The sequence below is a fragment of the Pseudonaja textilis genome, chromosome 3 (genome assembly GCF_049901715.1).
Source record: "Pseudonaja textilis isolate UNSWEBS1 chromosome 3, rPseTex1.2, whole genome shotgun sequence".
In the NCBI taxonomy this organism is placed as follows: domain Eukaryota; kingdom Metazoa; phylum Chordata; class Lepidosauria; order Squamata; family Elapidae; genus Pseudonaja; species Pseudonaja textilis.
In genome coordinates, this window is record NC_141992.1 from 8,241,979 (window position 1) to 8,267,639 (window position 25,661).

At 44.4% G+C, this 25,661-nt stretch overlaps 2 protein-coding genes across 2 annotated transcripts in view; one reads left to right on the top strand and one right to left on the bottom strand.

Moving 5' to 3' along the window:
• Nucleotides 1-25,661, bottom strand: part of COL20A1 (collagen type XX alpha 1 chain) — a 173,169-nt gene that overhangs the window by 101,086 nt on the left and 46,422 nt on the right. The window contains exons 14-18 of the mRNA XM_087928872.1: nucleotides 21,507-21,630; nucleotides 20,346-20,485; nucleotides 19,811-19,940; nucleotides 16,217-16,359; nucleotides 12,592-12,724 (exon numbers count right to left, since the gene is read on the bottom strand). Of these exons, the coding sequence (XP_087784998.1) occupies nucleotides 12,592-12,724; nucleotides 16,217-16,359; nucleotides 19,811-19,940; nucleotides 20,346-20,485; nucleotides 21,507-21,630 (670 nt within the window). The remainder of the gene's footprint in view (nucleotides 1-12,591; nucleotides 12,725-16,216; nucleotides 16,360-19,810; nucleotides 19,941-20,345; nucleotides 20,486-21,506; nucleotides 21,631-25,661) is intronic.
• NKAIN4 (sodium/potassium transporting ATPase interacting 4) overlaps nucleotides 1-25,661 on the top strand; it is a 354,886-nt gene that overhangs the window by 17,648 nt on the left and 311,577 nt on the right. The window lies entirely within an intron of this gene.

Below are 25,661 nucleotides of genomic sequence, written 5' to 3' on the forward strand. Positions count from 1 at the left end.
ACCTTGTAGGGAAAATGGGTGACATAAAAATGTAATAATAAATAAATACAATAAAAGCTAGGAGACTCTGTTTGCATTTTGCAAACATCCATTCTCTCGTTGTTGGTCTTGTCCAATTCCTCACGACCCAACGGATCACAGATTGCCAGGCTCCCTGTCCTCCACTGTCTACCAGGATTTGCCCAAATTCATGTCCCCTTGCAATGATAACACTATCTAACCATCTCATTCTCTTCCGTCCCTTTCTCCTTTTTTTATTTATTTACTTATTTAGAAAATTTATATTGCCGCCTACTCGCACATGGCAACTTACAAGGATATAAAACACCCTATAAAAGAACTTTAAAAAATAAAAAATAAAATAATAACCCACACCCCGGAGACAACCCACATTCATACCAGCCATTTCATGGGCTCCATCCCGCTCTGGGTTCCCCAGGCTCGCTGGCAGGACAACGTCTTCAGGACCCTCCAAAACAGTGTCAGAATGGGGGCCAGTCTAATCTCTGGGAGCGGGGATGATGTTCCAGAGAGAGGGAGACACCATGGAGAAGGCCCTTCTTCTGGGTCCCGCCAGGTATATCTCCCTAGGACATGGGACCCACAACATTCCCGGAGTCCCTACTCTGGTGGGTCGGGTAGATGTGACCGGCAAGAGACAGTCCCTCAGATAACCTGGTCCCAAGCCATGAAGAGCTTTAAAGGGGACAACCAGCACCTTGAATTGCACCCAGAAGCAAATTGGCAACCAATGCAGTTCCCCAGTGGTGGGATTCAAATTTTTTTACTACTGGTTCTGTAGGTGTGGCAAGGTGGGAGTGGCTATGTGGGTTTTTTCCCCTTTTGTAGCACACACACACACACACACACACACACACCGTGCCCCGTTTTTGCCTACTGGGCTTCAGGGAAGGGAGGAATCAGCTGTGCCGCGTGATTTAGATTCGCTAGAAGGCAATGATTTCCTGCTTTCTAGCTAATCTAAATCGCGCGGCGCTGTTGATCATCAGAAATTCCACTTCAGCTGAAGTATCAGTAGCATTTTTTTACTACCAGTTCGGCCAAACCGGTAGCATTTTTTACAACTGGTTCACTTGAACCGGGTCGAACCGGTAGAATACCACAACTGTAGTTCCCGCAGGAGAGGTGATACATGTATACACCAAAGTCTGCACAAAACCATACCGGGTTGCTGCATTTTGCACCCGCTGGAGCTTCCGGATGCTTTTCAGCGGCAGCCTTCCATCTTTTCCAGCATCAGGGCCTTCTGCATTAATTCCTCTTTTTTCATTTGGTGACCAATGTATTTAAACTTCAGTTCCAGGATCTGCCCTTCCAAAGGACAATCAGGGTTGATTTACTTTAGGATCAACTGATTGGCTCTCCTTGCAGCCTAAATTCATTCTCTACCCCAAACTTTGAAAATCCAATTACATACAGTAGGTATGTTAGTCATCTCCAAGTAGCTGGAACTTTTGTGTACTTTTTTTTTCAGAAGAACACCTCTGAAGCTAGCATCATTTATTTTTAAATGTCAATACTTCTGTTTTGTAACCACTGTAATAAACACTCAAAACACACATGCAGAGTCCTTCACAAGCTTGCTAGCTCAATAAATCCAAAACTTCTCCCTCCCTTCTTCTCCCACCACAGGGAGTTTTCCAGTTGGTTTAATTTATTTATACTACATATATTTCCATCCAGGTGGTAGAAACAGTTTTCAAAGTAATATGGCTCAAACTACTAGCAAGAATTGATTGCAAAGCATACCCATAAAACTATTTTGAAGCTCAAAAATAAGTAAAAGAAAAAAAACAGAATTATGTCAGGAAGAAGGAATACCTCTGTCCTGGTGGGATAATATTTTGATAAGACAAATAAAGTTTGATAAATAAATAAACATGTGCGGTACATGCAGTACAAGGAATTGATAAATGTGCAGATCTGAACCTTAGGGAAACAAAACAACCACTTCATAAGCGCATGGCACAACATAGGAGGACAAGCCCATCAGGACTAGATTCAGCAGTTCATCTGCGTTTAAAGGACAAAGGGCGCCCTTCTGAAGACAGCAAAGTCCACATTTTGGACAGAGAGGATCGCTGGTTTGGAAGAGGGGTGAAAGAGGCCATTTAGGTCAAAAATGAACAGCCCTCTCTCAACGGAGGGGGAGGCGGGATACAACACCATCTATCTCCAGCCTACAACACAGTCTTTTCAGCAGTTCCAAGAAGGCTCCACACCCATTTGCACCACTCAGGTGACCTTGAGGACACAGACAAACCTTCAGGTGGCCTCCAGTAGATCTACCCAACATGAACAAACCTTCAAGTGGCCTCCAGTAGATCTACTCAACACAGACAAACCTTCAAGTGGCCTGCAGTAGATCTACCCAACACAGACAAACCTTCAAATGGCTTCCAGGAGATTTACCCAACACAGACAAACTTTCAAGTGGCCTCCCGTAGAACTACTCAACCACATTTCCATCTATTTTAGTAAATGGAATAAACCAAGTCCTACTGCAAAAGAGTTGATTGTCATCCATGTTAATGTAGGAAGATTAGGAGACCATGTGGTGCGGCGTCTGATCCAAGCTAACTCATTTCCCAATGAAAACTTAACAGGAAATAGGCAACGATGAGATAATTTCTCTGCACAATTGGCACTACAGAATATTCATGTTGGAGAATGCCTAGTTGCTATGGCATCCTTGCTTTAAAACTTTAATCACTAGAGATTTATTCAGAGAAATCTAGCAAAAGAAAGCCAGTTTGGTCTAGCCAGAAACCAGGAGATGGTGAGTTCTAGTCCCACTTTGGACATGAAAACCAGTTGGGTGACTTTGGGCCAATCACCAAGGGACTGTAAGTTCCACTCCTGCCTTAGGCATGAAAGCTGGCTGGGTCAATCACCAGGAGACTGTAAGTTCTAGTCCTGCCTTAAGCATGAAGACCAGCTGGGTAACTTGGGGCCAATCACAAGGAGATTGTGAGTTCTAATCCTGCTTTAGGTATGAAAGCCAGCTGGGTGACTTTGGGCCAGACCCTCCAACTTACCTCACAGAGTTGTTGTTGCGGAGAAAATAAGAGGACAAAGGAGTAATAGGTATGTTCACCACTTTGGAAAAGGCCTAATTAAATAAAAAGTGGGAGAATCAGAAATGTTATCAGTTCTCTAGAACCCTCTCACTGTGAACCTTCTTATAATTAATTTCAGCCCAGTGCAGCCATGCTGATCCAACCTTGGACAAGCTTCGCTTTTAATGAGTACCTTCAATATCCATGTTTATTCCTGAAAGAAACCATGAAAAGAAATTTGAAATCACACTGCCTCCTGCCGAGGGTCAGATTTTTAGAATCTATCTATATAAAGGCAAAATACCACTCACGCATCATCACAAAATCTCCAGAACCGTAAAGCCTACAAACTTGAAATTTGCCACATATGTTCCTCTTGGCTTCTAGGTATTCGCTAAGAAAGGATTTTTCAAAATGACCATCAGAGCATTAGTATTTCGTATATTATTATTAACATGCTCTGATGCTAAGGAGTTCTACTGCCCCTTCCCACCTGAAAAGAAATTTCTTCCAAATGCAAAACACAAGCAGAGGAGAGGAGTTTCAGTTTTAGTTTCAGTTTCAGTTTCAGTTTTAGTTTCAGTTTCAGTTTTAGTTTCACAGCAGCAAGCAGCTTTAGTATAGAACAGTTGAGCTAAGCCATGCCCAGGTTCCTTGCTGTCTCCTTCTTGCTCATGCAGCAAATACTGTTTCAGTTTCCAGATGGATCTCAGCTCTCTCACACAACTGATAGGATGCTAGCCAGATGAATACCGATGGATGCTGATAGGCAGAGGCAGGATTTTTCTTTCCTCAGTTTCCTCCCCAAAAACTAAGCCCGACCACATAGTTTTGTAGCAAAGCACGGGTATCGAGCTAGTAATTCTATATGTCAACTCTGAAGCTGCCCTGGCCGAAGCCATCTGAGAGGTAAGGAGGGGAGATTTGAGATAGCTGGCATTTTGTAGCCAAAATAAAATACTTTCTCTCGGGAATCAAGGGCATTCCCACACCTGGTCAGAGGAAGGTGGAGTGATGTCACCAGATAGCCAGACAGCACCATGATTGGACCATGTGACTGATTGTTTTGAGGAAGTGACAAACGTTTACTTTGAATTAGCTGAAAACCGTGGGAATCTTCAGAGTCGGTTTTCACCAGATCTGTGCCAATATGGTATATCCAATAACGCTATTATTTGAGGAATCTACCTGTCTCAGAGTTTTCCTTGCTATGGGTCTATTACTTGGAACTCTGACTATAAAAATATTTTGCATCATAATTCTGCAAGGGAGATAAATGCTTCCATCCTCCACCATTTAGTCAGAACTGAAGAAGCTGCTTGGGCGAGAAGGGAAATGGTTTCAAGGAAAAATAAAGGAACTCCAGTTGCCTTTTGAAAAAAAAAGCCACTTTTGGGACAACCATCACCTGGATGACTGAGAATCTTCATAGACAATTCTGCAAAAACATTTCATCCAGTCTTGGGCAGACTCTCTGACATTTTTCAAAGACTTCCCAAACAGAAGTTGATAATGGTTTTTTTTTTTGTTATGACCAACGGTTTTAGTGGGAATTGACAATTACAGAGCTATAAATCAAGATTTCATTCAGCTGAAGAAAAGGTTAGTTGACTCGTGGGTGCAAAGGGTTGCTGTGATGTGGTTTGAATTGCTGTGATGTCCTTTCAAAGGAGAAAATAATGCTTATTTTGAGATGTAAAACCATAATTTATTGCTTGTTGAATGTTCTCTTTCGAAAGAAGCAAACTACACACTTTAGCTGAATAAAATCAAGATCAGGGGACTGGAGGCTAAAACATATAGAGAGCGGCTGCTGGAATTGGGTATGTGACATGATATCAGTCTTCCAATATTTGAGAGGCTGCCCCAAAGAAGAGGGAGTCAAGCTATTCTCCAAAGCCCCTGAAGGCAGGACAAGAAGCCATGGGTGGAAACTGATCAAGGAGAGAAGCAACCTAGGACTAAGGAGGAATGTCCTGATAGTGAGAACAACGAATCAGTGGAATTGTTTTGCCTTCAGAAGTTGTGGGAGTTACAACATGGCAAGTTTTTAACAGGAAATTGGACAACCATTTGTCTGAAATGGTATAGGGACTCTTGCCTGAACAGAGGTTGGTCTAGAACAGAGGTCGCCCACCGGTGGGCCGGGGACTACCGGTGGTCTGTGAGAAAATTTTGTTCTCCCCCAAAGCACTCCCTCCAAAGCAATTAATCCAGGCTACGAGGAACACAAGGCTGCACCGCCCACATGGCCCTGCCCACCTACTGCCCCACACCCGTTGGCCAAACGCAAACCTTGCCTTGAGTAGAGCCATGGGAGCTGGAACTTGAAGGTAAGACCAATGGCAGGGGAGGGAAATCCACCCCAGGGTGGCTTGCTGACATTGGTGGGAAAGTCGGTCCCATATTCCAGAGCTGCAGTAGCGACAGGACTGGCCCTTTGGTCATCCCGGAGTAGCTCCTCCAGTCCATGGGGGAGGGCCAGTCCTGTGACTCCTGCAGCTCTGGAATATGGGACTGACTTTCCCACCAACATCAGCAAGCCACCGTTGGTCAAAATTCATATTAGTGGTCCGCGGGATTTAAAATTATGAGTTTGGTGGTCCCTGAGGTCCAAAAGGTTGGTGACCCCTGGTCTAGAAGACCTCCAAGCAGGGGTGGGATTCTACCGGTTCTGACCAATTCTATATAGAACCCCTTGTTAACTTTCTAAGCAGTTTGGAGAACCAGTAATTAGAAGAAATCTCCTTTTGTTTTTTCCACCCTTATGACATTCTTGGCAGTAGGTCTAGACTTACTGCCTCCAAGGAGGTTTTATTTTCTTGATACTTTTTTAAAGGGGAAGGGTTGTTTTAAGCTTTTTACATTGCTGTTGGGAGGAAATACTCCCCTGGAAATACTTCTTCTTGGCTATCTAGAAAGATTGACATTCGAACGTGATTTTTATATACCCTTTCTGAGTTTTGGTCTAAAACCGGTTTTTGGTGAAGTTTAATTCTGTGCTTGGTGATGTTTAATCCTGTGTTTATTGAGGGGATAATTTTCCCTATTCAGCTTTGTTTGGAAGGAAAAAGATTAATCTTTGTTCCTGAAAAGAAACTGGTTTGAGAAGTCTGGCTTGTTCCTGTATCTATTTGTTCTGGTACTTGGTTTAACAAGCAACAGCTACTGTTGTGATTTAATCATTTGTATTGTATTTGAATTTTTTCCTGCCTCATGGTTTCTTTTTCTATCTGGGGAGGGGGTCTTCCTTCACTGCTTTAGTGGTATTTAGCACTGTCCTTTTGGGGTATACTTCCAAGAGGCAGGATACAAGCTTGGCACTGATTCTTTTACGCCTTTCTGGGGGGCATATGACCTTTCCTTAAATCTGGATGATTTCCTTAGGATATCCTGTGAAATGAGTGAGACCAGCTGGTATCTTTAAGTGGTGCAAATGGATCTAAGCAGAGGTGGCCTTCAGCAGGTTCTGACCAGTTCTGAAGAACCTGCAGCAGAATTGTGGGAGCTGAAGATCACAGGTCTTAACATCTCCAAAGTTGGACACCACAAATCTAGAGTTCCTGGTTTGAAGAAGATTGAATGCTGTCATAAAATCAAAAGGTACTTTGTCAGAGTATTAGTTTATAAGTGTGCATCTTTAGGCAGTCACATTATTCTAATTTTAATTGTTATTTTTCCTCCTAAGATTTTCAGTTGAACTGTAAAGCTCATGTGGTACGGTAAAGGGGTGTGTGTGTGTGTGCGGGGGGGAACTGCAGTGATTTCTCTTGACCTAATTTTTTTTACATCTAAAAAAACTGGCTTTTTAAACAGAAATGCATAGACTTTCTATAGCCTCTCTCTCTCTCTCTCTCTTCTATCATTATCATGTATTTACCTACCTACCTACCTACCTACCTACTTACCATCTATCATTATCATCCATCCATCCATCCATCTATCTATCTATCTATCTAAGATATATCTGTCTATCTGCAGGATTTTTGTACCACAGAAATCATATGATTCTGGATGATATGGATTCATCCAAAAAACAGGGAAATCTTTTGTAGTTTTGTTTCCTACAATCCTGAACATTTGAACAAAATCTCTTTCTTTCTTTCTTTCTTTCTTTCTTTCTTTCTTTCTTTCTTTCTTTCTTTCTTTCTTTTTTCTTTCCTTCCTTCCTTCCTTCCTTCCTTCCTTCCTTCCTTCCTTTCTTTTTTTGCCTTCTCAACATTTCCACTATAAGTACAGATTAAAACTCTAGAGTGGTTGGATATGAGGGTTGGAAGGAACCTCCCTGGGTTATTCCTCCCTTTCTTAGTGCAAGCATCCATTATACCCAACAGGAAACATCCAGTCCATTGAAAACTTTTGCTGTTTTAAGACAGCATCTTACAGTCAGGAAAAGCATTCAACCTGAATCTCCTTTTAATTTGGTCTTTAATTTCCATTTCATTTCACCAGAGTAACTATTGTCTTGCCTGGCATTTACAGCGGCTGATTTGGCAAACCAGGGCTGTCTCAGGGTGGTGGGTTCTAGAACAGCTCCTTGTTTCAGGCTCACAAAAATGGGGAGGGAGGGAGGGAGTCAATCCTGATTAAACAAGAGACACCGAGAAACCTATTAAATGGACAGTATTTCATGTCCTGCCAGCAGACCAATTAGTTGGGCGCTATAAATTAAGAAAGAAGCGTCACGGAAGGCTTTTTCCTAACCTCGCCTCCTTATAAAAAAGCAAGAAACAGTTTCTGCTGTGTGATGGAAGCTGGCTGGAAATTGTCCTTTGATTTCTGCAAAAAATTCTTTCGTGAAGGGTAAAGCCAACCCTTTGGACTCATTCAGCTGCTTGTATCCCTCTGATCAAGGATCAAAGGGCCGTTGCAACCAAGGTGCTTGTCATAGCAAGTTAAAGCCTCTTTAAAACGGTCATTCCATCCAGAGCAAGTAGCTCCAGCGCTATGGCCAGGTGCGAGCAACCAGAATCACTTTTGACCAGCCTCAAGCAGAATTCCCAAAGCTGCTTTTTCTTTCTTTTCTCCTTGAAGACATTTCCCTTCTCATCCGAGAAGCTTCTTCAGTTCTGACTGAAGAACTGTGTCAGAACTGAAGATGCTATCAAGGTTCCAAGTAATACAGCCCATTCAGAGGTGGTATTCAGCAAGTTCTGACCAGTTCTGGAGAACCAGTAGCGGACATTTTGAGTAGTTCAGAGAACTGGCAAATCCCACCTCTGACTGGCCCCACCCCCATCTATTCTCTGTCTCTGGAGTCCCAGCTGATTGGCTGGGTCTCCTTTTGTTGCCCTGCACAGGAGAATGGAGCTGGAAAGCAGGTTAGTGGGGTGGGGAGGGAATGGGGATTTTGCAGTATCCTTCCCCTGCCACGCCCAGCAAGCTATGCTCACAGAACCAGTAGTAAAAAAAAATTTGAATCCCACCACTGATCCCATTTAATAATAAGTCCAAGGCAGGAAATTTCCTCACAGAACATTTGATTGGGACATATCAAATTGGCACCTTCCTGATGGAAAACCAGCTCTAAATTCCTGCCGGTTTTACACCCAATTAAAAGTAAAATTTTGTCACTTCCTCCCAGAGTCTCCAGTCACATGGTCCAATCAGCATACAGTGCAGTTGCTAGGTGACCTCAGTCTCCACCCTTCGAACACCTGCACCAACGTCCTTGATTCCCAGGAGAAAGCATTTTATTTTGGCTACAATACCCCAGCTATCTCTACACCCCCACCCCTACCTGGCCCCTTCACTCCAGGCTGTGTCAGCCTTGAAACCCTGAGAAAATAAACTCCCCTATAGAAAACTACAAAAAACAAAATGGCCACATTCGGCCATCTTCAGGGTTGACAGTCGCTTTTTGGACTAGAAGCAAAACGTCTTCAAGGAAAATAATAAAAGTCCAGTTTCCTTTTGAAAGAAAAAGCACCTTTGGGACAACCATGACCTGGGTGATTGAGAATCTCCATAGACCTCAAACCGTGGCTTCCCTGACTTACTGTCAACTCATAAAACATTCCTTATGCCTGTTTTAGTAGTTGCCATTAAAAAGGGGGGGGGGAATCTGGAAGAGTAAGTGCAGCAGTTTGAAAGCGGGAGTACATTCCAATTCTTATCTTTAAAAGATTGTAACTAAAATACCAGAGTTTTTGCCCGAGAATATATTTAATTGGAGAACGTGAATGGTGACACCCAGCCTGTGAATGGTCTCAATTGGAGAATCTGGTTGATGAGACACCCAGGAAGGAGGGGGGAAACAGGGTCACAGGGGACTGTAAATGACATGTCAGAGTTGGCTTCATACAGGGCAGTGCCAGTATGTCACCTCTAATGAATCCTTTGAAAGTTTTTGAAGTTTGGCTCGAGAATCATGATTTAATTAGAGCGATTGCTGGAATCCTGACACTTACAACCATTCGAAGTTATAACGGCACTGAAAAAAGTGACTTAGATTGATTTTTCATAATTAGGAACGTGGCAGCATTCCAACTTATTACAATTTGGATGCTTCGCAACTGGCATGTACTGATGACGGCTGCATTGTCCCGGGGTCACATGATCCCCTTTTGCGAACGTCTGACAAGCGAAGTCAACGGGGAAGCCAGATTCAACCATGTTACTAATTTAACGATAGCAGTGATTCACTTAACAACTGTGGCATGAAAGGTTGTAAAAGAGGCAGCAGACTGACAGAACACGTCCATGAACACCAACGAAAGATATGATCAAAAGACATGAGGAAGACTCTTTAATATCACATCATACGGACAGATTGAATCATAGTGTCAGCTGGGAAACTGTGACCATCCTAAACCAAGCCAAGTCCAAAAATTCTAGGGAATTTCTGAAAGTCTGGTACTCTGATAAATTAGCCATCAAATGACACATAGACATAAACAATACTATGCAAAAGAGACAGTCAACAAACCAAAAAGACCAAAACACCTCCCTACCTGTAATCAGCCCTTAAGCGTAGTACACAAAATTATCTGCTACCATGTCCTTACCAGTCAATGACTACTTCAGCTTCAACCACAACAATACAAGATCACACAACAGATATAAACTCAATGTTAACCACTCCAAACTTGATTGCAGAAAGTACGACTTCAGCAACAGATTGGTCAATGCCTGGAATGCACTACCTGACTCTGTTGTTACATCCTCTAACCCCCACTCCTTTAACCTCAAACTATCCACTATTGACCTCACCCCATTCCAATCCTGCCTACTGTCCCTGTCCTATTGTCCCCATTTATCCATACCTATTTCCTGTATTCTTACTCGTGTTTAAGCTTATTCCTTGTAAGCGATTGAAAAATCAAATAAATAAATAAAATAAAAATAAATAGATTAACTCCAAGATTAACCTAAGATCAACAATCAAGTAAACAATACCCCCAATCAAGGAACTGCCAAAGAAGCCAATAGTAAACAGACCAACCAAAGAACCTCTAAGACCACCCCAAGGGCAAGCTACTAGAATATAAACTGAGATCAAACCTCACTCCTTACTAATACTGATGATGTTCTCTAGTTGGGTAATGAAACATCTGCAAGGGGAAACAACCAAGCTCAGAGAACACCAAGGACCCCTCATTTCAACCCAGAGGTACAAATATTCTCCTTTAGTAGCTATCAATAACTTCGTACCCTACATAACAATCTCTCAGATGTATCTTTGGCTCTTGAGCACTCTAGAGGAACAATACTTTGGTCCCAACACAGTGTGGAAGAAATGCAGAGAAATTGCTTTTCTCGGGATTAACGGCACAGTAAATTAAAGCAGCTTTTAAACCGGAGTTGCATCTGCAGCATATGTAAGCCGAAGAGAATTCCCATAGATTCACAGAATGAACCATAGGAATGTATAAGGGTTGGAGAAGCCCAGAGATATCATCAAGTCCGATTTCCTGACAGCTGTAAAAGAATGTAGATGACCTTAGGATGAAGGACCCATTAAAGAAGATGAAATGCCAGCTAAGTTGGGGATAGAAGTAAGATCATGTAAAATGTTAATACCATCCTATAATGCATTGGTAAGGCCACACTTGGTGTACTGCAATAATCCCGTTTTGGTCTCCATGATATAAAAAAGATGTTGAGACTCTAGAAAGAATGCAGAGAAGAATAACGATGATGATTAAGGGCCTGGAGGCTAAAACATATAAAGAACAGTTGCAGGAAGTAGGTATGTCTAGTCTAATGAAAAGAAGGACTAGGGGAGACATGATAGCAGTTTTCCAATGTTTGTTTCCACAAAGAAGAGGGGATCAGGCTATTCTCCAAAGCACCTGAAGGCAGGACCAGAATCAGTGGGTGGAAACTAGCCTAGGACAGAAGTGACTTAGAACTAAGGAGAAATATCTCAGTGAGAACAATAAACCAGTGGAACAGCTTGACTCCAGAAGCTGTGAGTGTTTCAACACTGGAAGTTTTTAAGAAGAGATTGGACAATAATTTGTCTGAAATAGTATAGGACTTCCTGCTTGAATAGGCAGTTGAACTAGAAGAAATCCAAGGCCCCTTTGATCTCTGATATTTTGTTATTCTGTTAAAGTGAAAAGCAAAAGAAAAAACCCTAAAAAAAAATAACTCCACCTGGATTCTGTTTTGTATGAGACAAGGCAGAGAGAAGATTGTGCTATTATTCTGGATCTTTGCTGTTCTGTAGGTTGACAGCAACAATAATGTTTTATGCCCCAAAAGGATGAATGGCTGGAAAAATTGATGGAAGTAGCAGAGATGGCTAAGATGGATGGCTTTAATCGAAGAAAAGAATATATCCAACTTTCTTTCTTCTTGGAAACCGCTTCTGGACTTTGTGCTTGGGTTTGGGGAAAAAATGAAACTTGGACTCTGGGTTTCACTCCCCGAACAACTGTATTGTTTAGTAACAGAAATTTTGGGCTCAATTGTGGTCATAAGTCAAGAACTACCTATGACTTTCATTTTGATACAGATAGTCCCCAACTTGTGACCGGTTGCTTAGCAACCATTTGAAGTTACAATCTACCTGAGAAAGGAGACTTACAACCCAGATCTGAAGTTTCAATGGTTGCTCTGCCCATCCAGGTGTTCACATGACTGCACTTCATGCTTTTTCAACATGGCTGCATTTACAGACATTTGCAACATCCCACGGTCACATACCCATGATTTATAACATTTTTGCCCAAAACCGGTATTTACTTCTGCCTTTGGGCAAAACCACAGCAGAATTAACAATGGGTTCGCTTAATGACCACCGTGTTCACTTAATGACAGCGGTGTTCATTTTACAACTGCCCTGTTCATGTAATGACCACTGCAAAAAAAAAAAAAAACCTTGGAAATTTTTTTTACAAAAATTATAGTTTACAACCGTAATAGGCAGATCCATTGTAGCCATAACACGAGGACTACCAAGAGTATTTTCACGGCATGGTTTTGTGGCATCTAACAACTTGAAACAACAAGCCAAACCCCAGCTGTTCAGATTATAGGCGCTGTATCTCCCTTGCTCACTTACAGATTCTGTGCCAAATGGAAATGGTATCACTCTGGGCTCCGTCCTTGTAGTATGCCCGGATGGATATTTTATATTCGGTATTTTCTTTCAAACCAGGCAAAACGGAAGATGCCAAGTTTCCAGGAACAGATATCTGTGGAAAAGAACAAAGAGAATCAGCTGCATTTCCAGTTATTATAAAAATTAAATTGGGGGAAAAAAATTAAAAGGGTTAGAGTTAATCCTCGAATTGCAACCCATTCATTTACCGACCTTTCAAAGTTGCAAAAAGCATCAAAAGAAAGGATTTATGGCCTCTGCTCGCGTTTAAGACTGTGGGAAGCTCCCCTCCAAAGAATGAAATATTTGGGAGAAATACCAGGAGGCAGAATATTATATTTCCCTAAAAGAGAAACGGAGACATGCTCTTCAAGACAGAAGGCAAATTCAGTCGTTCTTAATAGCCCCCAGCAGATATTTTGTGCCCATTAAGAAAGATTGGGTCAGCCCAGAGGTGGTATCCAGCAGGTTCTGACCAGTTCTGGAGAACCAGTAGCGGAAATTTTGAGTAGTTCAGAGAACCGACAAATCCCACCTCTGACTGGCCCCGCCCCCATTTATTCTCTGCCTCCCATTGAGTCCCAGCTGATCAGCTGGGTCTCCTTTTGTTGCCCTGCACAGGAGAACGGAGCTGGAAAGCAGGTTAGTGGGGTGGGGAGGGAATGGGGATTTTGCAGGATCCTTGCCCTGCCATGCCCACCAAGCCATGCCCACAGACCCAATAGTAAAAAATTTTGAATCCCACCACTGGGTCAGGCTATTTGCAAAACAAAAGAACTTCAAGGGATTCAAATTTACATTCTCCTCCAACCAAATTCGAAGAACAGGACACAAACCTTTAGGACATAATAGGATTAACCCGCTACCATTTAGCAGAAGACACAGAGCTCTCTACATTGTACCATCCCTCCAGAACAGTTCACACTTCAAACTCACAGAATCCTATAAAGATCCATCCACTCATTCAACCATTTGTTCAGCTGACCCAGAACTGCTGGTTGGTTCTGTTCATCGTTAAACGTTTTTTCCAATCAGCCTCCATTTTATTTTATTCCTGGCTTGGACCTAAACCAGATCAATGGTGTGATTCAAAAAATTTTACTACCGGTTCTGTGGGCATGGCTTGGTGGGTGCGGTTTGGTGGGCATGGCAAGGGAAGGATACTGCAAAATCCCCATTCCATCCTCACCCCACTAACCTGCTTTCCAGCTCCGTTGTCCTGTGCAGGGCAACCAAAGACAACCCAGCCGATCAGCTGGGACTCAGGAGGCAGAGGAGAGATGGGGAAGGGGCCAGTCAGAGGTGGTAATTGCCGGTTCTCCAAACTACTCAAAATTTCTGCTACCAGTTCTCCAGAACTGGTCAGAACCTGCTGAATGCCACCAGATGGATTTTCCTTCCAACACAACCATTGCAGCATCCCCACATATTCAAAATTTGGGCACTTAGCAACCAACATGTAATCACGATGGTTGCTCACCATTTGTGACCTTCCCAGGGGGCTTCAATGCCGGAAACCGGACTCGCTTAACGACTGCATGATTCAATTAACAACTACCACGATTCCCTTAACAACGGTGGCAAAAAAAAAATGTTGTAAACCGGGAACGACTCGTGTGACAAGCACCTGGCTTAACAATGGAAATGCTGGTTCCCCTCTTGTGGTTGTAAGTCGAGGACTTCCCTGTATTCTTTTAAGAAACTGTATTTTTGGATACCTACCTAACCAAGTGATTGGCATGGCAGGAGAAACGCAAGAGCCAAATCCCCACAGGAATGTTTGAAAGACCAAAATACTCAGAAAACCCATCTCATCATTTCGCAAACTTTAAATAGAACTTGGACTGGGTTTGAGTTTGTTCTTCCTTTCGCTGTTGCAACTTTTCAGAATTAAATTGTCTCCTGGTTCTTTTGATCTAACCCAATGATTATGAATTTGGGAAAACAGATACACCCGTGTTTTAGTTGCGTAGTTCTTTATTAGTACTTCAAAAGCAAAAAGCAAAACCAACAGAATGTCTTAATTGGGTCTTCTGTGGCGGTATAAATTTAGACTGGAAAAAAATATCAAAGGAAAGCAAGTCCCTTCCTGACAGGTAATTCTCCAATAAAAAATCTAGACCTGTCACTTTCGCCAATCATTTCCTATGGTTTGTTTGGCTAAAGACTGCAATCGATCCTGGGTGCTTTCCAGAGACCGCATCAAATAAGCAGATGGAACAATATAATAAAGTGAGAGGGGAATGTGTGGAGGAATGTTTAACCCCCCCCTGCCTAACCTCAGCTCTGCAAATAGGATTATCTGAAGGGGGGGGCTCCTATGAAAGGCTCTTTTGCCCCCTCCCAGCAAATGCTGCTGTCTACAAATGATATAAGTTCCTTCTTTCTGAAGCATCCAGCATTTTAAACAGGCCGTCTGACATCTTGAAATGGTGTGCCAGGCCCCAGGAGGAGAAAGATGCTACTGAATTTTCCTATCGTGACAAGGGCAGGGTTTTTTTTTCCAGGTTCTTATAGGAGTGGGACATTTTAAAAAGGAATTAATAGAGGAGAATACTTCTTGCTCAGGGTTGGACTGTGGGGGTTCTTGGTGGTCTTTGAGCTCGGTGGCTTTCTTCCGACGATGTTTCATCACCTAACTAGGTAATATCATCAGTGCTGGAAGGGAGGGGTGTTTGTGGCAAGGAGGAGGAGGAGGACTACTGAAGGGTCCTTGGTGCTCTCTGAGTTTGGTGGTTTCCTTGCAGACATTTCATGACTCACCCAGGTGACCTCATCAGTGTTAAAAGGGAGGAAAGGAGGAGGAGGAGGAGGGGGGGGAGAAGGAGAATTGTGGGGTCCTTGGTGCTCTCTGAGCTTGATTTTCTTACAGACATTTCATGACCCAACTAGGAAACATCATCAATGCTAGAAGAAGGAAGAAAGAAAGGAGGGAGGGAGGGAGAAAGGGGGAGGAGGGAGGAGGAGAATTGTGGGGTCCTTGGTGCTCTCTGAGCTTGATTTTCTTACAGACATTTCATGACCCAGCTAGGAAACATCATCAATGTTAGAAGAAGGAAGAAAGGCAGGAGGGAGGGAAGGAGGGAGGGAAGGAGAAAGGGGAAGGGGAGGAGGGAGGAGGAGAATTGTGGGGTCCTTGGTGCTCTCTGAGCTTGATTTTCTTACAGACATTTCATGACCCAACTAGGAAACATCATCAGTGCTAGAAGGAAGGAAGGAAGGAAGGAAGGAAGGAAGGAAGGAAGGAAGGAAGGAAGGAAGGAAGGGAGGGAGGGAGGGAGGGAGGGAGGGAGGAGAATTGTGGGCTCTCTGAGCTTGGTTGTTTTCTTGCAGACGTCTCATGACTCTACTAGGTGACATCATCTGGGCTAGAAGGGGAGCAGTAGACTTTGCTCTCTGTCTAGATACAAGTGGTTTGCTCTATCAGTGTTGGTGGGAGTGTTCTTGATGATTCTCCTTGATTCGGCTGTAAAAAAGAACTGCAGGGATGGCTCAGGTTGAAAATTCACGTATGGACATGTCCTACAAAATCCTCGAGACCTTTAAGCACACCCCCTCTCCAGATTCCTTTCAATGGGATTCGTACCTCCCGTTCTGCGTCTTCTCCAAGCACGTTCCATTTGATCTGGTAAAGAACCACGTCAGAAGCTGCGGATGCTTCCCATTCCAGTTGGACCTCACTTCTGGAGAGCTCGGTGACCTTCAGCTGGCTCGGTGGGGGCACCTTTACTGGAGGGGGAAGGGGGGAAAGGGAGGAACAAGGGAAGACCATCTCAGGTTCAGCCTCACATTTCTCCACTACCGAAAATCTCAGCCAACCTGCGGCAGAGCAGATGGTGAGGGAATCTTGGCCTCTTTAACCAGCACCTTCTCCAGACACCAAAGGAGTCAACTTTATTTTGTCTGGAATGGAAGGCCCGGCGTGTAATACTGAACAACTGTAAATTAAAGACTCATTATTTCATTTTAGCAAGGCCAATCTAAGCTGGCATTTTCCAAACAAAGTGAAAATCCAGGAGAAGTGTTGAAAGAAGCAGTAAGTCAAGGAGAAATTGAAGAGACTGGACAGTCACTTGTCTGAAATTGGATAAGGAAGGGATGGGATTCAAATATTTTAACAACTGGTTCTGTGGGCGTGGCTTGGTGGTCATGTTATTGGCTAGGTGTGGCCAAATCAATATCACTCACATCGAGGCACGCATCTCCTCGCCTGGCCTCTCATGACTGTGGGGATGCTGCAGCAGTCGTAAGTGTGAGAAACAGTCATAAGTCACTGTTGTCATTGTAACTTTGAATGGTCACTCCACACAAGCAAAGTACCAGCAAAGGAGGGAAAGAAAACTCCAGAGAAGTTCCTGAGACAGGAAGACTAGTCCTGCCAAGAATGTAATAAGGGTTAACGGAGAGGCAGTTTCTGTAAGCAACACCAGAATGTTTCCTTCCTGCCTTCCTTACAGGATTAGGCCAGTAATTTCTTCCAACAACCGGTTCTCTGAACTGCTTAGAATGTTAACAACCGGTTCTAGAGAATAGGTATGAACCGATAGAATCCCACCCCTGGGTATAGGGTCTCCTGCGAGCAGGGGGCTGGACTAGAAGACCTCCAAGGTCCCTTCCAGCTCAATTCTGATTGATGGACAAATCTCTGGACATATTCAACAATAATTCCAAAATTACAGTCTAAACTTAAAAAAGAAAAATCCCAGGAAAGATATCAGAGTATATTCATGAACTGGAATAGAGCATAATAACAAGATCAGCCAATGAATAGGCATAGCAACTAAGTCAGCCAATAACGACTGTTTGGAAACTGAAACTAAAAGCAGCCTAGGCGTGGCTCTGCATTCAGCTCTGCAACTCTGCAGCTATGTGAAGCTCTGAGTCTGTCTATTGAAAATGAAACCGCTTCTCTCCTCTTGCTTGCCTGCGGAACTAAAGTAAAAGAGAAACTAACTTGCTTGCTGAAGACTGCAGCTCTGCTACTGAAGTTATTTGCAACACGTTTCTGTCTGAGTTTGTTCCAAGTTGGAGAAATCTACAACTGGTTTGTAAAATCTACTTATTATGTTTATAAAGATGCTAAATGAAGCATCAACCATCTGTGTTTATTTTTCTGGCACTGAATGAATGCTGCAAAACTTCGAACAGAAGAGATAAAACCAGAGTCGCCTGACAATGAGATGGGCAGCATATAAATTTAATAAATAAAATGCATTTTTTATTTTCCAAAGGAAAAAGGTACAGGTAGTCCTCGAGTTAGGCAGTGTCCATATAAAGTTACAACGGCACTGGAAAAAGTGACTTATGTTCATTTTTCACACTTATTATTGGGAGTAAGGGTTATTTTATCTAGTGTGGTTATTTTGTTGTATTTATCAGCCACAACTTAAAACTGAAAGGATAAGAACAGAAAGTTTCTTCAGGTAGAAACAGGACAAAACAACAGCTTTCATCCCACCAGGGATCTGGAAGAAGGTAAAAACACCTATGGTGTTTGAATTAACCAAATTCTAAACACTATCCAAATGTTTCTACACTTCGTATTATACTCCAGCTGTCATCCTAAAGCAACTGAACTTAAGTTTCGATCCTTCGTGTTTTAAGAAACCCATCAAAATAACAGAATAAAGAGTTGGTCCAGGGGTATCAAACTAGATTTCTTCGCGGGCCGGATCAGCATTGTAGTTCTCCTCCGCGGGCCGGGGGGGGCGGGAACCAAGGGGGAGATGGCACACGCACCTCCTGCTGGTGAAAACAGGTCATGGCAGGGCCTCCAGGGTCTTGTGCAGCACTCTGCTGGCCAAAAACTGGCTGCACAGGGGCTTTGTGGGGCCTCCACGTGGCTTGTTTTTGGCTGGCAGAGTGCTGCTGGAGGCCAGGAAGGCCAAAAGCAGGCCTCACAAGGGGCCTCGCAGGGCCTCCACACGGCCCATTTTTGGCCAGCAGAGTGCTGCTGGAGGCTGAAAATGGCTCCCAGGGGGGTACGTGGCCCCCCCATGACCCGTTTTGGCCAGTAGAGGCACTGCAGGGCAGTCCGGTGATATTTCCAGGCCGGCCCCACGGGCCAGATTTAAGCACCCCGCAGGCCAGATCCAGTTCCCGGGCCTTGAATTTAACACCCCTGTTCTAGTCCAACCGTCTGTTCAGGAGATCCTATACTATTTCAGACAAATTGTTGTCCAATCTCTTCTTAAAAACCTCCAGTGATGGAGAAACCACAACTTCTGGAGGCAAATTGTTCTGCTCATTAATTGTTCCCACTGTCAGGAAATTTCTCCTTATTTCTAGGTTGGTCCTCTCCCTGGTTAGTTTCCATCTATGGCTTCTTCTTCTTCTTCTGTCTTCAGGTGCTTTGGAGAATTAGTCAGTCCCCTCTTCTCTGTTGGTAGCTTCTCAAGTACTGGAGGGCTCCCATCATATCCTCCCTCGGTGGTGCAGTGGTTAGAGTGCAGTACTGCAAGCTACTCCCACTGCAATTTGGCAGATCGAATCCCACCAGGCTCAAGGTTGACTCAGCCTTCCATCCTTCCGAGGTGGGTAAAATGAGGACCCAAAATTGTTGGGGGCCATAGGCTGAGTCTGTAAATCGCTTAGAGAGGTCTGTAAAAGCACTATAAAGCAGTATATAAGTCTTTATTGCTAAGTGGGAAGGAAGGAAGGAAGGAAGGAAGAGCCATGGTGGTGCTGTGGTTACAATGTAGCACTGCAGGTTAACTCTGCCAATTGCCAGCAGTTCAATCCTGACCTGCTCAAGATTGACTCAGCCTTTCATCTTTCCGAGGTGGGTAAAATGAAGACACAGATTATTGGGGACAAGAGGCTGACTCTGTAAACCACTGTGAGAGGGCTATAAAGCACTATAAAGCGGTATATAAGTCTAAGTGCTATTGCTATTGCTATATCACCCTTAGTCCTTCTCTTCATTAGACTAGACATACCCAGTTCCCGCAACCTGTTCATCCTATGTTCCACCATCCAGTCTCCTAATCATCTTTGTTTCTCTTTTCTGCGCTCTTTCAAGAAGGTCAACACCTTTTTTTTCTGTTTTGTTGAACAAAACTGGATGCCATATTCCAAATTAGATCTTACCAAGACATTGTAAAGAGGTCCTAACATTTCACCTGATCTGGATTCTACCCCTCGGTTAATGCAGCCTAGGACTGGGTCATTCTGTACTTACATGTCGTAAAATTGCCCATTATTGGAAACGAGTTCCCTTCGTCATAAACGGAGACCACACGGACAAAATATTGTGTCAGTGAGGAGAGGGGCTTCAGCACGGCAAATGAGGCGTTTCCAGGGACCTCCACCTGCAAGGGAAGAGGTAGAGGCTGCAGAAAGCTGTTTGTTTGCTAATTAATTATTTACTTATTACGTAAAGATATGGAAGAGGCATGGTGGTGCAGTGGTAAGAATGCAGTATTGCAGGCTAATTCTGCTGATTGCCAACAGTTCGATTCTCACTGGCTTGAGGTTGACTTGGGTTGACTTCCATGCTTCCAAGGTCGATAAAATGAGGAACCAGATTGTTGGGGACAAGACGCTGACTTTGCAAAACTGCTTAGAGAGGGCTGTAAAGCCCTGTGAAGGGGTACATAACTCTAAGGGCTACTGCGATTGCTATAATGTAGCCTCTGGGTTTGAAAACAACATATCAGACAATGGGTCTTGCTCTAAGCTGATAAGAGCGATCCTGATTACTCGTGGTCACTCACCTCACCTACGTTGCTTCCTCTGCTGGAGGAATACATAACTCGGTGACTTTTCACGGCTTGGGAAACTGCCTCCCAGTTGACATGGACCGACATATGGCTGATGTTGGAGAAATGCAAATAGCTTGGAGGGCTCAGGGCCACTGGAAGAAATGGCGTATGTGTCAGGTGTGAAGAATTAGGACCATACATTAAGTTCCAGTTAAGATGATTTATTGCTCATGTCTTGACAATAGTCAACTAAAGGTCATCGCTAAATTGGTGCTGGATAAGAGTCAACAGAATTCAAGAGGGGTTGGGTTTAGATTGCTTGTGGGAATGTAAAGACTCCAGGCTAATTCCTCTCTTGACTCCACCCTCATCTGTCCTCCAACTGTCCTTCTCTTATTTCATGATTTGTAACACATCTACTCTAGTCTGAAGCCAATCCAACTCATGCAACAAGGTCAGTGAATAGGACATCATTCAGAAAAGAGTCTAGGAGTCTTTTCTAAATAATCCTTATAATCCCCCACACCTGCATAGAAATTCTTACCATTTCTCAAGTTATTACACTTAAACCGGGTTTACAAAACCCTCTGAATCGGGTGGCAAACTAGCGTTGTCACGGCAGCGTCACATGACATATTGTGACTTTTCCCCCCTTCGCTAAACTAGGCGTGGGCGTGGCCAACGCATGATGCATCCAGTCTGCGGACCGCAAGTTTGACCCCCCCTGCTCTGAATCAACCCCGTATTCTGAATTTCCACAAGTCTATGAACTATAAAGAAACCAACTAGGTTGAATCTGCATAACGCTTAAAAACACAGTCACACTAGCCAAGGTTATACTAGCCATTTTTTACATTAATTTTTTTTTTACAGACACATCTGCTGTGTCATGACTTGCCTTTTAAAACATGTTGTGTGAATACTTCCTTTCAGTTCAGTTTAAGGTCATTTCTTGAACAAAAAAAAATTGTTCAAGAATTTGAACAAGAAGTTTTGTTATCTCTCTTTAGGAGTCCAGTTACAGATGGTTGGGAGCAGATCACTCATAATTGTTGCACCCATCTACTGGCATTTCTCTCTAACTAGAAAGCCTCCAATCAAAGCTGTCAAGATTTCCTTAGATCCTTGTGGGTGAAGAAGCTATGGGCCAGAAAAATACATCGCACGACTTACAAGTAGTTTCTTGAATACTTGCAGGGTTGCTGGCATCTTCTCCATACATCGCATAAACTGCTAGGGAGTATTCGGTGCTAGGAGTCAATCCCCTGATCCAAACTTCTGGGTGTTCAACTTTCAGCTGAAAAGAAAGAGTGAAATATTTGTTGGAGGAAGGAAGGAAGGAAGGAAGGAAGGAAGGAAGGAAGGAAGGAAGGAAGGAAGGAAGGAAGGACGGTGGACGGATGCAGGGAGGAAGGAAAGAGGAAGGAAGGGGGATGCATGGAGGAAGGAAGGAGGGAGGAAGGAAGGAAGGGAGAGGGAGGGGGAGGAAGGGAGGGAGGGAGGGAGAAAGGAAGGAAGGAAGGAAGGGGGATGGGTGGTTGGAAGGATGCAGGGAGGAAGGAAAGAGGAAGGAAGGGGGAAGGAAGGGAGGAGAGAGGGGGAGGAACGGAGGGAGGGAGGAAGGAAGGAAAGAAGGAAGGAAGGAAGGAAGGAAGGAAGGGAGGGGGATGGGTGGTTGGAAGGATGCAGGAGGAAGGAAAGAGGAAGGAAGGGGGAAGGAAGGGAGAGGGAGGGGAGGAACGGAGGGAGGGAGGAAGGAAGGAAGGAAGGAAGGAAGGAAGGAAGGAAGGAGGAGGGGGATGGGTGGTTGGAAGGATGCAGGGAGGAAGGAAAGAGGAAGGAAGGGGGGAAGGAAGGGAGAGGGAGGGGGAGGAACGGAGGGAGGAAGGAAGGAAGGAAGGAAGGAAGGAAGGAAGGGAGGGGGGATGGGTGGTTGGAAGGATGCATGGAGGAAGGAAAGAGGAAGGACGGGGGATGCATGGAGGAAGGAGGGGGAAGGAAGGGAGGGGGAGGGGAAGGGAGGGAGGGAGGGAGGAAGGAAGGGGGATGGATGGATGGATAGATGGAAGGATGCAGGGAGAAAGGAAAGGAGAAAGGAAGAGGGATGCATGGAGGAAGGAGGGAGGGAGAGAAGAAGGGAGAGGGAGGGGAGGAAGGGAGGGAGGGAGGGAGGAAGGAAGGGGGATGGGTGGTTGGAAGGATGCATGGAGGAAGGAAAGAGGAAGGACGGGGAATGCATGGAGGAAGGAGGGGAAGGAAGGAGGGGGAGGAAGGGAGGGAGGGAGGGAGGAAGGAAGGGGATGGATGGATGGATAGATGGAAGGATGCAGGGAGAAAGGAAAGGAGAAAGGAAGAGGGATGCATGGAGGAAGGAGGGAGGGAGAGAAGAAGGGAGAGGGAGGGGGAGGAAGGGAGGGAGGGAGGGAGGAAGGAAGGGGGATGGGTGGTTGGAAGGATGCATGGAGGAAGGAAAGAGGAAGGAAGGGGGAATGCATGGAGGAAGGAGGGGGAAGGAAGGGAGGGGGAGGGAGGGAGGGAGGGAGGAAGGAAGGGGGATGGATGGATGGATGGAAGGATGCAGGGAGAAAGGAAAGGAGAAAGGAAGGATGCATGGAGAAAGGAGGGAGGGAGGAAGAAAGCGGGGATGCATGGAGGTAGCCTAGAGGTGGAGTTCTCACCTCACAATCAGGAGGCTGTAAGTTCAATCCTAGATAGAGGCTAATGTTTGGAGTAGACACTCCTGCTTGAGCAGGCGGTTAGACTAGATGACCTTCCAACTCTTGTTATTCTATGTAGAAGGAGGGAGGGAGGAAGGAAGGTTGTGAGAGAGGGAGGGGGGAAGGAAGCGGGATGGATGGATCCAGGGAGAAAGGAAAGAAGGAAGGAAGGGGGAGGGAGGAAGGAGGGAGGGAGGAAGGAAGGGGGGATGCATGGGTGGATAGATAGATGAAGAAGGGAGGGAGGGAGGGAGGAAGGGAGGAGGGGTGGATGGATGGAGGAAGGAAGGAAGGAAGGAAGGAAGGATGATCCAACCTACTGAGGATACACAACTTGGTCATTGTGAACCTCTCTCTCTCTCTCTCTATGAGCTGGTTCAGAAATTGAAAAAGAAAAAATACGTACTTATTAGCATAACCATGAGCAGATGGGCAGTCCCTCTACAGACCACAGACCAAGTTCTTACTTTATCATGAAAACTTGGGGGAAAAGGAAAGATTGTGTGACTTCACACAGACTTCATCTTAATGAATTCACGAAGAAAACAAAACCGGAGCGGTGGGGTCCTATTTTAGTTTTCCAGATTCATTAAGAAAGGTCCACGGGAGGCTAGCTTCCCTGATCATGTTCTGCCATTTACACGACTAACTCCCCAGCGACACTGTTATGTACGCACCGCCTTGAGTGTATTTGTAGCAGCACATCTGGAAGATGGAAGAACCAAGCTGACATTCCCATTGTGTTCCCGTCTCAAACTGTTTTATCTGTAGAGTTATGCATTCAGTGAACTGGTGTTTAACTCCATTGACAAGGGAATTGCTTCCTTAACTTGCTGTTCATAGAAACAAGGGTGTTTTACAATCTTAGAGTAGCGGAGGGTCAGCCGTGGGATCCTACCTGTTCCACTACCAGTTTGGTGACTGCACACACGTGCACCTAACGCGTGTGCACAGCTTTCCACTCACCAGCTGAGGCCTGCAGCGCCAATCAACTGAGAGGATAAAGAATAGAAAAGTCCAGGGGCGAGTGGGAGAGCCAATCCTGTGCTTTTCTTTCTCCTCTCAGCTGATCTTCGGAGGCTTTTTTAACGACCCGTTCGGGTAAACCGGTAGCAATTTTTGCTACCGGTTCGGGTGAACCGGGGCGAACCGGTAGCATACCACCCTTGCGGAGAGTCCTCTATACCGTTGAACACTGAGTTTCATAGCTTCTCTCCTGTTGGAATCTTAGAACAACCTCATCCGGGCTGCAAACATTTGGATGGCCACTAGATGGAAGCAAAGTGAGAATTTTCTGCATCTCTTTATCGCCATCGTGTGGTCATACGAATCACTGCAGCCCAGACATAGAGGTAATCCTCAACTTACGACCACAATTGAGCCCAACGTTTATGTGGCTAAGTGAAAAATTCATGAAATGAGTTTGGCCCCATTTTATGACTTTTCTTGCCACATTGGTTAAGTGAATCACTGCAGTTGTTAAGTGAACCTGATTTCCTGATTCATTCTGCTTCTCAGAGATCAGAAGAAAGGTTGCAAATCTTTCGTCCCCTCTTGAAGAGACAATCTTCAGTGTGCTTTAGATTGTGCTTGTCTGAAGGAGCTCTGGCATTTAAACACCTTTCTGACCCCCTCTACAGCCCTTTAAATATTGGAACACTGCTCTCATGTCTCCCCTAGGCCTTCTTTTCATTACCCAATTCCTGCAACCATTCTTCATATGTTTTACCCTCCAGTCCCCTAACCAACTAACCAACTATGTAGTTGGATTAACCAAGGACTATGACTCAGCAACTACAGCCAGCCAATCACACAACCCAAAGTCAAACAAGCACAATCCAAAGTGCACTGAAGATGTCTCCTCGAATGGAGACAAAACATTTGTAACCAAATCGCCAAGCTTGGTGCTCAAGCCAACAACGTAACTACCAACCCGAGGTACTAATAATATTCAAAGACATTTCCACAGTGGAGATTGAAAGGTCTGGTAGGCAGGAAGAGGAGAAAGGCAGAACCTCCCTAGCAGTTCAGAGAATAGATCTGTAATGCCACAAGTCTTGCTTTAATCTGGCAAGATTGATGTCAGACCCAAGAATGAGACATGGAGGAGTTACTTCTGAGTTACAACATGAGGAGTTACTTCTGAGCAGAGATGGTCCCTTTCAGTTCACTTAGTGATGTTGGAAGTTACTGTGATGACCCAAAGTATATCAGAAATATAACAAAACCCAAAGCATAACTAAAAGTCCTTTAATGCCTTCAACTTGGCTTCACTGTTTAATTGTTCACAGTGGAGGAGTAGACTATTTTCAAAATAACATTTCAAAGGAAAGAAACACAGTTCAAATTCAAACAGCCGATAACGAAGCAAAAACTAAAAACAAACCGCACTGAATAAAGTTCCACGACAGACCAGGATAGATAATTGCCAACTTCAGGAAGATAACCAGGGACAGTCCATTGGGAAAACACCAACCAAGATAAACCTTCTTTAGGAATAAAACACTAATTTGTCTCCAGCGTCTGTTAGCACGCAGGTCCAAACTCTTATGCAAATCTCACACCTGCAACCCAGGAAGAGGATCATGGCCCTCTCCTCCCGAGTAGACCA